At 42.7% G+C, this 13,992-nt stretch overlaps 1 protein-coding gene across 4 annotated transcripts in view; it reads right to left on the minus strand.

The window, feature by feature from the left end:
* Positions 1-657: 657 nt before the first annotated feature.
* Positions 658-13,992, minus strand: part of ttyh1 (tweety family member 1) — a 30,082-nt gene continuing 16,747 nt past the window's right edge. Inside the window, exons 6-15 of one of the 4 annotated variants that reach the window (XM_050047847.1) lie at positions 10,404-10,499; positions 10,186-10,258; positions 8,601-8,676; positions 8,362-8,417; positions 7,983-8,075; positions 7,796-7,888; positions 7,573-7,712; positions 5,995-6,055; positions 4,250-4,328; positions 658-1,760 (exon numbers count right to left, since the gene is read on the minus strand). In XM_050047847.1, the coding sequence (XP_049903804.1) occupies positions 4,290-4,328; positions 5,995-6,055; positions 7,573-7,712; positions 7,796-7,888; positions 7,983-8,075; positions 8,362-8,417; positions 8,601-8,676; positions 10,186-10,258; positions 10,404-10,499 (727 nt within the window). In that variant the 3' untranslated portion in view covers positions 658-1,760; positions 4,250-4,289. Of the gene's footprint in view, positions 1,761-4,249; positions 4,329-5,887; positions 6,056-7,572; positions 7,713-7,795; positions 7,889-7,982; positions 8,076-8,361; positions 8,418-8,600; positions 8,677-10,185; positions 10,259-10,403; positions 10,500-13,992 lie in introns of all 4 variants that reach the window. The other 3 variants (XM_050047844.1, XM_050047846.1, XM_050047845.1) reach the window with 3 other exon arrangements.

Genomic DNA, 13,992 nt, shown 5'->3' on the forward strand with positions numbered 1-13,992 from the left:
GCCAACATTTCACAGGCAACAATCAACAACCTGATCAACACTATGAGAAGATGTGTCACACTGCACACGTGTCTTAATGATGCTGTTTAATCATCATCTTGATATGTCACACTTGTCAAGTGGATGGATTATCTTGGGAAAGGAGAAGTGCTCACTAACAGGGATTGTTAACAAATTTGCGATTAAAATCTGAGAGAAGTCTTTGTGCCTAGAAAAGTCCTAGATCTTTGACTTGATAAACAAAAGTTCAAACATTCATTTTCCGTAACCGCTTATCCTGTTCAGGGTCACGAAGGGCTGGAGCCTATCCCAGCTGGCATTGGGTGAGAGGCAGGGTACACCCTGGACAGGTCGCCAGACTATCACAGGACTGACACATAGAGACAGACAACCATTCACACTCACGTTCACACCTACGGACAATTTAGAGTCACCAATTAACCTGCATGTCTTTGGACTGTTGGAGGAAGCCGGAGTACCCGGAGAAAACCCACACTGACACGGGGAGAACATGCAAACTCCACACGTAACAGCTCCCCCACCCCAGGGTTCGAGCCAGGAACATTCTTGGTTACATCGTGCCACCCCCCAATCGTTTAATTTTGTTCAGCGCACACTGGATTGACTTGTAAACATGAGGAAAACAAGGTGAAGGTTATTGAAGTTATTTTTATTTATATTAGACTCTTGAGTGTAAAAGGATGCCATTCAAAAGGAGCATTGATAACCATACAAACTCAATTCAAGGGTTAACAAGGTCAGTTGGCAAGGACGGGGGGATTCAATGAAATCTCCAACATACCAGACCATATATACACAAAACATCTTGGAGAGATCTCAGAAACCCAATGCTATACATAGTTATTATTGCTAGTTACGGTAGGGCTACTGCAGCACCAGTAGCAAGAATCATATTGCTATGTACCTGCTGTCATTGCATGGGATTTGTAGTTCTCCACTCTCAAGACTTGAGTGGCAGTTGTAGTTCTCCGTTCGATGGTTAAAACAGGGTCTTGGTAGCCCTCGAGTATGTTTTTTTTTTGTTGTTTTTTTTTAAGAGCAAATGTTCATGATTATTCAGATATTATAGACAGTGAGATATACAGAATACCATAAGGTAATACAAGGAAAATACAGAATTGCCACCTATAAAAAGTAATAATAAAAAAACATGATACCAAGTGAAGGAACTGCATAACCATTCACAGAAAAAAAATGTGTATTGTTGCTACGTGCCAGTGCTTTTCTACAACAATATTTATATAAAAACTTAAAAATAAAATCGGTGGTACTGATACATTGAAGAATATAAAACTACAACGTAGTAACGTCAATACCATTCTGACTTGCCTCACCACTGTTCACAGTTTACACAGAGTTTGGACAGACGAGGGGGAAAAGAATTTAGACCAAGTGGACTTGGTTCATATTTGCACAGCCAGCGTACCAGCATTATCATTGTCGGTTATATCAACGGTCCGTTCAGACCTGTTTCTTTTAAGTGCTTCTAATAATCATCATAATAATAATATTCAGTGGTACTGACGTTACGCACTTTGAATTCACACTTAGCATTCATTTTATTTAGATTAGTTTCTTTTTCATTTCAGTAAAGTGTCCATTCATATGAAAACTAAACTTTTTTTTTCTATACATTTCCTAACAAAAAATAATAATCAACGTGAATACAGGTTCCTCGAATGGGCAGGGTTGGGGTGTGATTGACTTCCCCCGTAACCAGTCAGCATGCTGGGAGAGTACTGTACGTCCAGAACAGACGATGGGAGTCGACAGGAGAGAGGTTGAGGTGGTCCAGAGGAGAGATGAGAGGAAATAAAAGAGAGGAGAAGAAAATTTGTTATTCGCACACGTGAAGATCAGCTCATTAAGAAGAGCAGACAGCACATGTTTTGCTCACTATCTGACCAACAGGCTTCAATAAATTTATTCAGAATCAATTTCATTAAATAAAAGTTAAAGAAATAAAGCTGTCCACTTACTCATTTTTTTCAGATTTCAGTTGCATCTCATGGTCTTCCTAGCACAGTGGTTTTCAAATCCAAAAGGCACGCCTGTATTTATATCTGTGCACAATCGCTTCTATAATGTGTGTTATCACGACGTAAGACAATAAAAATAAGAAAAAATAAGACAGGTAGCTTTCATGATGCTTTCTACTGACTGGTGCTTTGTCGTAATTTGCTCCGTACAATAAAGCGATCCATCGTCCTGCTCACAGCTTTCTCCCTTTAAATGTTATCATCCGCTCACACTGGCTGCCAATCAGAACTTTTGATGTGTCACACACTCATCATTCCCATGTGCGAAATAGGTTCAAATAGATCACGTTTTTTTAGCTGGAGTTTGCCTCATTATTAGGAAATGGATCCCCACAACATACTGATACAGTCAACTAAAAAATAATTTATAACTTTTTGTAAAGGCCTGGTTAAATACTGCAATAATGGCTTGGTTATATAACGGATATCACAAAATCCCATGGCACACCTGGACTGGCATCACGGCACACCATTGTGCTGCGGCTACCATTTGAGAACCACTGTCCTAGAAGCACGCAGTTTGCTCAGCTGTGATGTAGATTATTAACTTGTTATCATGAGACCGAGAGTTTGGTCATGTGATAGACTGTGTGATAGACTATGAGATGCAACTGAAAGCTCTGGAAAAAGCTAGAGAGGTGACCTTACTATACTATGGAAGAAGGAAGTTAGAAAGCAAATCAGTAATATGAAATTATGCTATATTATAGGCTGAAAATAGTCTGGCAAAAGGAAATAAATAAAACGACATATAAGGGTAACTTTGGTATCTTTCAGCCTGGACTCTATTTTCCTATGTTTTACAATTATTGAAAGTGGTCCAGTATTGGGCGAGAGGGCAGCAGCTGGCAACAGCAATACAGGCTGCAACATAATCACACTGGGAATATTAACACCGTCAATTTACTTCCACTAAAGGTACTGGTTTTTGCCACGGACAATCTGGCAATGTCATGGAAAGGATCCCTACAGAGGTGGACCTTTTTGGTAAGAAGTAGCTCTTTTTTGTTTAACCAGAAACAACCCTGAAATTGTTGTCATCAAACCCACCAGATTCCATTAAAAAAAAAAAACACCTCTCCACTATTCCAACAACCTTCAACTCAGGTTTGGTTAAAATTAACCATTAATTCACCCAGTTAGATGTGAAAATGAACTGGCTCTATATACTCTAGAATTACTGTTTATTTAAATGGAGTCTGGTGGGTTTGGCGATAGTGATTCTGGGGCTGTTTCTGGTTAAACAAAAAGGATCTTACTCTTTTAAATGAAGGTCTATCTCTGTAGGGATCCTTCCATAATGTTGTCAGACACTTAAATAATAATCTGAGCCTGTCAGTGGCAAAAACAAACACTTTAATGGACGTAAGTTGATGGTGCATGACTGCCCTGAGTGATTAAGATGCAGCCTACATCCCTGTAGCTCAATCCTGGACTGATTTAAAAAAAAACCTGTTGCTCACCTAAACATAAAACATGGGGAAGTAGTGCAGGTTGAATAAAAGCAAAGCTACATTTTAAGTTATGTGTTTTTTTTCGTTTTGCCAAACTATTTTAAAACCTCCGAAGCTTTTAATTGCATATTCCTGATTTCCTTTCCAACCCCCTTCTTCCAAAGTAACTGTTTCTAGTCAAGTAAGAAGATTATTTTGACAAAAACAATAGGCAAATCAACGTCAATGTCCTCTTACTAGCTTTTTCTTAAGTTTTCAACTGCATTCTGATCTTCCTCAGTGGCTGGAGTTTGCTCGGTTGTCATGAGGATAGCTAAGATGTCATGGGACTGTTAGTTCGGTCATGTGATACGATGTGGTCACAGTATATATCTGCCTCAGTGGATGACCATGAGATGCAACTGAAAGCTGTCAATTTCACATTGAATGTCATTGTTGTTAATTATGTTACATTATATTTAGATTGTTACGGTTGAATTAAGGTGCTCTCTAAAATGGTTAGATAGTGATAAAACATGAGGAGCTCTTAAATCTTATGTACAAGTAAATCAGGGAACAGTGAAAATATGTAACTTCAGGTTCATGTTTTTGAAGCAACAAAAGTCCGGCCCACAGGGTCCTGCGAGGTCACCATGTTAGTCCGTTTGCTACTGATTATCAAAGCGAGCGTGTGCCCTAACAGCAGTGATAAAATGGCACAGATTGCGATGGCGTCACAAGTACAGAGGAACTCACAGAGGGGGGTGGGGACTGCCTGTCAGTCAAGGGTAGGCTCTCATAGCCAGGGTTGCCATTGGAGGAAACGTTTGGAGTCCTGTATAGAGATAGAAAGAGACAAGGACAGAAGAGAGAGGGAGAGGAGCAACAGAGGATGAAGGAGAGAGGGAAACAGGGGTGAGACACATTGAGAAAGACAGACGGGACGAGAGGGGGCCGCAGGGGTGACGGGAGCCAAGGACAGGTAACAGGAAAGAAGGAGAGAGAGCGGTTAGAAATATAGTGCGGAAAAACACAGCACTCAGTATGACTAGTAGGTATTAGTGCTACTGGCACTCAGGCGAGGCTCTGAGAGCGCCAGCAGCAGGCGTACAGTCCACTCCTGACTGATGATGCACTGCAGGATTTATACAATAATCTGCAATTACATGCATTTGGAGCTGGGTGTGACTCACCAGTCCCATTTCAGCTGTAATGTTGTTTTTCTAATGAATCTGTTTATCTGCATGATAAACCCCAGAAAGCTTTTAAAGCAATCCCGAGCAGATTCCATTTAAGAGGAGTGGACTGTATTTTTAGAGCTAGCTGAGTTTCTGAGCCTTGACAGTTTGGTTTTAGTCCATATCCTTGTATTTTTGTGTTAATATCAGACAAGGGAGCAGTCAAGACGATTAGAATAGGAAGTCAAATAGTCCACGATTATTGGGTTTCTCAGAGCTCTGACTAAGCTTGGAAACATCAGTGAGAAGGAGAGACGGGAAAAAACATAATAAGATGAGAAAATTGAAAGAGAGAAAAAGGAAAAGGAGGGATGATAAAGAGAGGACAGATCCAGAGAGATAACTTGAGAGAATCAGACACCACGATGAGGAGACAGATGATGCAGAAGGGTGTTTTTTTGGGGGAAGGGATGGGGAGGGGGAGGGGGAGGGGGTGGGGTTACCTATAGTCAACCTGAGCCTCACATCGCCGGAGTTTTTACGAGCGCGGCCTCGTCAATGACACCCTCCCCCCAACACAGCAGTAGTCTACTGCTGTTTAGGAGACAGGACGCCATTTGAGACAAGATCTGTGAGAGTGACCGAGCGGCCTACATCGTCTGTCCTGAAACACTCGACAGACGGATAGACAGACACACAGACAGACAGACAGACCTCTGGAGTTGTGTCTGTTTCTCTGCCTACACTGTAGTCCATATTGACCTGTCTGTGTGTCTGTCTGCAATGCATGTGCTTAACCTGACAGCTCTGTGGATTTGGACTACGTGTCTATGTAGAGACAAAAGTGTGTGAGCCTAGCTGACTACACTGCACTGACACTACTCTCTGCTAAAGATAGGTGTATAGGTACTAAGATAGGTGCTGATTTGAGGGGGGTATCTTCACCAAAAAGACTATGTGTGTGCACAGAAACGTCTCAGTAGTGTTCAATCTGTCTCTATGTGTTGTTTTAGTATACTCTTTGTACTCTGGCCTTCCTGATTTAGGGGGGCATCAGTATAAAAGTTGCCCATAGGTACAGATATCGACACAGAAACACAAGCTTGATGTCAAAACTGTATCTAAGAGCAACCTCCTCCTCCTCCTGCAACATCTGGGACGTTCTGTCTGTCTGTCTGTCTGTCTGTCTGTGTGTCTGAGTGTCTGTGTTACTCACGGGAGGGGCGGCGCGCTAGAAAAGGGGGGTGTCCACCCGGCCCCCGGGTAATTATAGAAGGGGGCCATGGCCCCTCGCTGAGACCCCGAGGCCGTCTGTCTACGTGCCTGATGGGAGGTGAAGGGGTCCTCACTCTCGCTGTCCGAGTCTTCGTACTCCTCTGATTCACTGTCGACGTCCATGAAAGAGACAGAGAGGGACATGATGAGTGTCTTAAAACTTTCTTCTCTTCACATTCTAATGGTTCTATTAAAAGACACTTTGTCCTTTCAGCCCTCTAAACATACTCAGAGCGGTGACTCAGCATTTTTTGCGCATATGTGAACACTCCAAGAGAACTCAGACCCCTCTTGGTCTGAGTGCGGCTTGCTTAACCTGTGCCTTGTAACACAAGGTGCTCCAGGTTTGCCTTGCTCATTGCCATTGTATTTAGCCCTCTAGATCACATGCTATTGAACTGGGACACTTGGAAAAAACAGAAGAAACCATGTCAGCCTGTAACGCTTGCAAGGGCACAGGACGAGGAGTAGTTTGATCCACGGAAGATACTGCACGTCTCCAGATGTGGAATGTAGAGTACATCAAACAGCAACAGTCTACAGCACAGAAACACTAAGGTTTCCTCCAATTTTAAGTTCATCTGAAAGCGAGTGGCTTTGTAATCGCACTGCAGTGCTACGTCAAAGTAAAAACAAAACTACATCAATATATATCATATATAGGCTATAGTGTGAATAGAAAGAGGACTGAGGCCCCATCAGAGCTGAAGTTGAGCAGAAAGAGTCCTCTTTCAAATGAACTGACAATGTGAATGCAAAAAGGACTGAGTCCCTTTACTGTTGGTCCACTTTAAGAGGACTGAGTTCGGTACATCTAGCATCATCAGCTCTGATGGGGCCTCAGTCCTCTTTCTGTTCACACTATAGCCTATATAATATATAGAGATAGTTTTGTTTTGTTTGACGCTGCACTGCAGTGTGGTTATACTTAAAGTATGTTTGATGCTCAAACTTCTGTACTGAAACTAAAATAAAATTTTGAATGCAGGACTTATTGCAGGAATATTTCTACACTGTGGTATTATTACTTTTACTCAAGTATATGATCAGAATACTGCCTGGATGTAGCCAGCTACTCCATATCCACTCTCTGCAGATCTGACAAACCTGAGCCGCTGCTACCAAACTCCTGAATATGCAAAAAATAAATTAGTTTGATCTAAAAGTGGGCTGAGGAGAGCCAAACCTCCAGCTATTATTAGGATGACTGTACACCCTTTTTAGGCATGCAGGACTTCTGCATATGGCAGTTTTTGTTTAAAAATTTTCAAGGCTAAATTTGAACCAACTATCTCCAATACACTTTGTATATTTTGTATTTATGATCCCATTGTGGATGTTACAGATATTTTTTAATGAATGGACAAGCAGAGGAATGTAAGTCCTCCCCGACACTGTGGGACAAGATGGATTTATTGCTTTTCAGAAACTGTAGCCCAAAAGTGCTGAAAATAGAACAAGACTGTGTCAGACAACAGTGTTTACACCAGGCAATTCAAAGTGTATAAATAAGTGTAAGGGCATGAAAATAACAAAGTGGTAGAAACTGATACAAACAGCTGATCGCTGCAAAACTAACAGCACTTACATCTATGACTGCACACTTATATCCACACGTTCTCTCACCTGGGGAAGCTCCTCCAGGCGCCGGGCAGAGAGCAGAGGATGGCAGTGAAGGCCAGAGCAGAGAGGAAAGAGTAAAGGGAGAGGTAGAGCAATCCCTCCATCCCGTCGTAGCACAGGCCTTTCAAAGAGTCGATGTAGTCCTGCAAGAAAATAGATGTATCAGTGAAAATAAAGAAGCAGTACTTTGGTAATTAGCTGTTACACACACTTAGACTTGGGTTACCTTATTGAGACCTCGGCAGTTTAGCAGCGCCACCAGCTGATGAAAGTTGCCCTCTGTGGAGTTGAGTATCTGCTGAACCTCCCTGAGTGATTTCTGCAATGATGGAAAAAAATCTGACAGGTTCAATATGAATTACCAAAAAGGTGGCAGAAATTCTTAAGCTGCATGTTTGCAGATTACAACATACCTCAGCTTTGGGGAACTGTGTGAGAGCATTTCTTTCCAGACTGGAGAGGTGTGTGTGAATGTTGGACAGCGCCCTCTGTGACTGGGTCAGCAGCTGCAGCCAACAAGTCAGCGGAGTTAAGCGCTTTTAATTTGCATCACTGCTCAAATATACCATTAATATGCCGAGAGTGTAGCTATTTATCTGGAGAGCGAATCGTTTAAGGATAGGACACGCTGCAACAGCTGTGCCTCCCCGTCCTCAAATAATTTGTCCTTAAGTGGCCTTGAGCAAGTCTGACATGCAACCTGTTCACTTGAATCAGTGAGGGGAAGAGTGCCAGCTGAACGCCCGCAGTGCTCTGTGTTATGTACATGTGACTGACAGGAGGTCACATTACCTGCTGGAATGGACTGTTCATGCGCCTGCTGCAGGTCAGGTAATAATCCAACACATCTGAATGGCCAACAAAACACCAGTGCGACAACAGATCAGTGCATAATAGAACAGATGTGGTAACATTTAACTGTCATTATATTAGATTGTGCTGACATAAGCACAGCTGGGAGGTAAATCAAGTGCACTGCATGAATGGGAATCAACTAGTGCTTGTGTTTCAGGGGTAGATTGATACCGTACCTGAGCTGGTGCCGGTGTTGAAGTGGGTGGAGTTTACTACAAACGTGTTTGGATCCGAGCAGAAGTCACTGAGAGCCTGGCAGGGCAGCGAGAGTGACGGGAGCAGCGAGGAAGGATGACAGCGGGAAAAAGAGAGGGACAGATGAGGTGAAAGAGGGAGGGCGAGAGAAAATGATCACAAGGGAGAAGTTAGTAGACACACTGACCGACTGACATACTTACCTCCTCAGATATCTGACAGCAGCTCACAATACAGTGGCAAATATTGATCAGCCTGCATCACATGATGACCTGGATAAACCTGCGCTACACTCCGACGTCTATGTTTCTTTCCATTAGCTCATCACTCATATCCCCCCTCCTCTGTCAATCTGGTTTTCCATATCATCTCCATACACTGCTGTACATTCTGGCCTATTTTTTTTAAAAGAGGGTGCACCCACAAACACTCTCAGCTTGAGATCGCACCACCAGAAGAGGGAGTGAGAGCCACACAGAGAGCCAAGCGGCTGACGGGAAAAGCGGCGACCCCGGGATAGAATAAAGTGGGCAGGCCCACAGCTGGCCCATTGTTTCCCTGTCAGTGACCAGGGACAGAGCGGCTCTGTGTGGACCCACAGGCCTTGGGACCATCTCCCGCCAGCTCCACATGACACTGAGTCTCTTAAAGTGGGCAGCAGTGCAGAAAAACAGCAACCATTTACCCTCTTTACACACCCTCAGACCAGATCCCCCCCTTCAGAGAGTACGACCAAACTTCACAGGGGAAACTGAAAAAGAACACTCCTCTGTTTGAGACATAAAAACTCTCTCTGTGCTTTGTTCTTGATAAATGTTACCGTCTGGACTCATGCCTGCAGCACACTGGTGGTGTTGTCGTGTTTAGGTGTTAAAAGTAGAACATTGTCCAGCAGCATGTTAGTGAGTTTTACTTTCACAGGATTACACTCACACTTCCACCTCCTTGCATGCTCAGTCTGAAGCCCCAAGGGGCCGCGGCACAGTACGGCAACAGCCTCGAGTCTTGCACTGCTGATGGCAATCTGATGGTTTACCCACTTTCTCTCTCCCTCTCTCTTGAGCTGATCTCGAGATGCACTCTCCCGCTCTTCCTCTCCCCTCCTCACTCTCGGTGAAAGCACTTCTCTTCATCTTCCATCTTTACTTCTCCGAGCCAAACGCCCACACACTTGCAAACACACTTACACAAAAAACACACACTTTAATGCACAAACACACTTTGTTCGCAAACGCTCTTGTGCACACGCGCATTGAATCTTTAATCTCTGCCCCATTTTCCTGCCTCTCTGGTCTTCTGCCACGAATGCAGCGTTCCCTAGGAGGCAGGTCTTTTCACAGTTTAGCACAATGGGCACAGAAATCACACATACATACACACACATGGTTCTGGCCTGGCATCAGGGGTTGATCTCCTGTAGCTCTCTTCCCTCGGCTGAAGCCAGCCAATCCCTCCCATGACAGTCCCATTCACTTCCTATTCCTCCAGCCCTTCATCCCTCTGCTACCCTCCCTCCAGCAGCCCCTGGCCTCCGCTCACCAGAGCAGTCTTACTGGGTCTACTCACCACTACTGTGGCTGTCTCCAAACCCAGGGAGCCCCAGCTTAGGAAGAGAGCCAGCCACGCCAGCACAGTCATCCTGTGGGGGGAACAGCACAAACTCTTCAGCCAAGAGGACACCCTGACCATCAATATCAATCCAGTGTTGTATGGATTGTGTCAACAAATACAAGTGTGTGTGTGTGTGTGTGTGTGTGTGTGTGTATGTTTGTGTGTGTACTCACAGGATGAGCAGCCAGCGGGCTTGCTTGGCCAGTCCCAACAGGATGAACAGACACACTATGAGGTCAAGCAGCAGCAGCAACACGTAGGACAGCCACCTAAAACAACAAGGCACACAAACACAACATACAGCAAATTCATAAATATATCAAACACTGTGAAAATGTCGAGTGTCAAAAGTTATTCTTCACTTCAGATCAAAGAGGTCTTAACTAAAGGTCCACTTGAAAGTTTTGAGTGAGTACAAACCACGAGAGTAACTGTCGTTAGCATAGTTCAACAGCAGATACTACACTGCAGCCAGAAATCAGTGAGGAGGAAGTGTAGTTTGTCTGTAGTTTATTGTTGTTTTTCGTGGTTTTATTTTATGAGTACACTGTGTTTATGTCATCAGTAGGGATGCACTGATTGTGAAATTCTGGGCCAATATTGTTGTTTAAAATAACAATTCGGCAGCTGGTTTTTGTTGTTGTTGTTTATTTACCATGCAGCGCCCCTCCCCTTCCAAATATTAAAGGAATAGTTCTCCCATAAAATGACCAATTGTTCTTGCTATGTTCCTTGAACTCATGAAGAAAACTTTTCTCGCATGCCCTACGGAAACGGCAAACATACTGATTTATGGATTAAATGGGGACCACGTTTAACAACAGCAAAATTTGACGCCCCTCCCACTGATTTGGATGATGTTCCAGCCAACATTAAAAGGCAGTTGGCTGAAGCGGGATTTATACTTCTAGGTTGATTCGACGCCATAGCTACTGCATAGGCTCCGTATCGCATAGAGCCTACGCCGTAGCCTGACGTGCACCTCCCCAGAAGGTGACCTACATGTCGCAGCGACGCAGACCTCCTGTCTATTTTTGTAAGCTGAAACCATTTCCCTCAGTGGAGACGAACCTTTTATTTACTTTAATTTCACAGAAAAGAAACAATAAATTGTTAAGACACTAAAGCCTCCACTAAAATAGCATTTTAAGTCTTGTGTGTGATTTATCCTGGCTTTGAATGAGTAACGGAAATCTCTGCTCGTCGCTAGGCTAATTTATACAATGTAAAATGCCATAGGCTGGCGCTAATAACATTAGCATGTTGTAGTTGTTTCGAAAACATGTTTAGCATGACAGTTGTTTTGCCAGTGAACCCTGTGAGTTGTAATGGAGCCAAATTATGTACCGTTACCTTTGTTATGTTACTGTTGTCCCTGGTTTTATATGAGAAGTGGAAAAGACCGCCGGCTGCTAGGCTAATTTATACAATGTAAAATGCCATAGGCATAGGCTAATAACGTTAGCATGTTATATTTGTGAGGAAAATGTGTCCAGATAAAGACATGTGTTTGTCTGTGAATGCTGCGAGTTGTAATGAAGCCAATTTGTGTACTTGTGTTTGAAATTGTCTCCATTAAGTTATGTTTAAAGTGTGTTTTAGGTGTGTTTTGAATCAACTAAACTTTACAGCGCTTCACGGAAACTCCCTTAAACAAACCTTAAATTAGTACACTTAATGCTGACAGATATGAGCTAAAATGTCGACCAGCTCGTCTCCTTTTTCTTAAGCTGGGCAGCTTGCATATTTAAGTTTTGATTTGTCATCTTAGCTGGTGTGTTTTGGGTGATGAGTGAAATATGCAGCGTTTCTTTCATCACATTCAGATTATTCCACCTGATCTGGGATTAAAATTTGCTATTTTCGTTCCACTGTTCCCAGAATTAAAACTGCAGAGAAGTGTAATAAGATTATTGGGATTCAGTTAGCGCTGCTGATCCAGGATATGTCTGTATAAAACAGAAATGAAACACTCAATGTGTGTCTTTGGTCAGCTTGAGTAACTTTATTTGCTCTTTGAGATAAGAGACACAAGGATCTGCTGTATGAGATCAGGGAAGTGGTGAAGTTAGGATGAGGTTGAACTTTACATAACCTCGCACTGTTTAAAGGGGAAGGATGCATTTATGGTCTGTCTGTGCTCTGTGCGGTTAGTTTATGGGAAGCAGTACTTTAATATTGTTATTAGGCAATATGGAATGTAAAAGCATCCCAGTGGCCCATAATGCATCTGAACATTCTGTAGTTTTAAGAGAAGTTTCAATTACATTACCTCAACAAATCCAGCCATCTTAATAAACATGCAACATTTATGAAAGGCTGGTTGGGACAGTTTAATCAAACACTGAGAGCAGGGGTGTGTCATTTTTGATAAACAGCCTGCAGTGTTGATAATTGTGAAATTGATCCAGATGGTTCATGTGCACAGTCCTACAAATCAGCTTGTTTTACACTTTAACTTGTCAGAATCATGGGTGGATCATGAGACAATGGGGCCCTGGGTTCAGATTTGCAAAAGGCCCCACAACCTCTCCTTCACAGGAGCAAGACACACAGATTTTGTAGTTGTTTAGCCTCCTTTTGTTGGTTGTTTTGGTCGCTTTGTAGTTTTTTGTGTCTGTGGTTGTTTGTTGCTCCTATTTGTAGTCGTATAAGTCTCTTTGTAGTTGCATTCTGTCTATCTGAACTCATTTTGTGTCTCTTTGTGGTTATTTTGAATCTCTTTGTAATTGCTTTGTGTCTCTTTTTAGCCATTTTGAGTATGTTTGTAGTTGCTTTGTTTCTCTTTGTGGTCATTTTGTGTCTCTTATTGGTCATTTTGAGTCTCTTTTTAATTGCTTTACATCTCTGTTTAGTCATTTAGAGTTTGTAATTAGTTTGTGTCTCTTTGTAGTCATTTTGTATATCTTTATGATCATTTTTTATATCTGTGGTCATTTAGTGTCTCTAAATTGCTTTACATCTTTGTTTGCGGTCATTTTGTGTCTCTTTATGGTCATTTTGAGTGTCTTTTTAATTGCTTTATGCCTCTTTGTGGTCATTTGGTGTCTCTTTGCAGTCATTTGTGTCTCTTTGTGGTCATTTTGTGTCTCTTCGTAATCATTTTGTGTCTCTTTGTCAGGGTTCCTACACATTTGGAATTTCAAAATTCCATACTTTTCCATACCCTAATTTCCAGACTTCTCGGCGTTTTTTTTTTTTTTTTTTTTTTTCAGAGAATATGCGACATCTGAGTAAATATATCAGTGTACCATATTTCACATCATATTTAATTATTCTTAATAGGCGATTGTAGCCAAGTACCATAATGGCATGCAAATAAAAACTCAGGTAAGTTCAATGTCTGGGCTGAGGCAAAAAGGTTGGGACTCTGGGTGCAAGCGATGCAGTAACGAGACGTCTGTGTTTTTTCCTTTCATGTGGCTCAAAATCGCCTTCTCCCCAATGTTGGTGATGTCAAACGATTTCACACCAAGCTTGCATCTAGCTCTCTGTGTGTGAATTGGGAATCCTTGGCCAACCAGTATTTATATACGGTATTGTCAAGCCATCCATCCAAAAACTTGCATCTACCCATTGTGAACCACGTGAAACTCGTCTTCTTGTCGAAGGTGCAGTGCAGTGTTGGAGAGAAACTTGGTACTGGGGGGCTGGGGCTGTCATGGGACAGCGGACTGGACATACCACTCGTCAATCAGGTAAAAGGGGCGGTATGTTTTCTGAGACGTTTGCTCTCACACAAACTGTGCTTGGCCCGGCATA

The sequence above is a fragment of the Epinephelus moara genome, chromosome 6 (genome assembly GCF_006386435.1).
Source record: "Epinephelus moara isolate mb chromosome 6, YSFRI_EMoa_1.0, whole genome shotgun sequence".
Lineage (NCBI taxonomy): Eukaryota > Metazoa > Chordata > Actinopteri > Perciformes > Serranidae > Epinephelus > Epinephelus moara.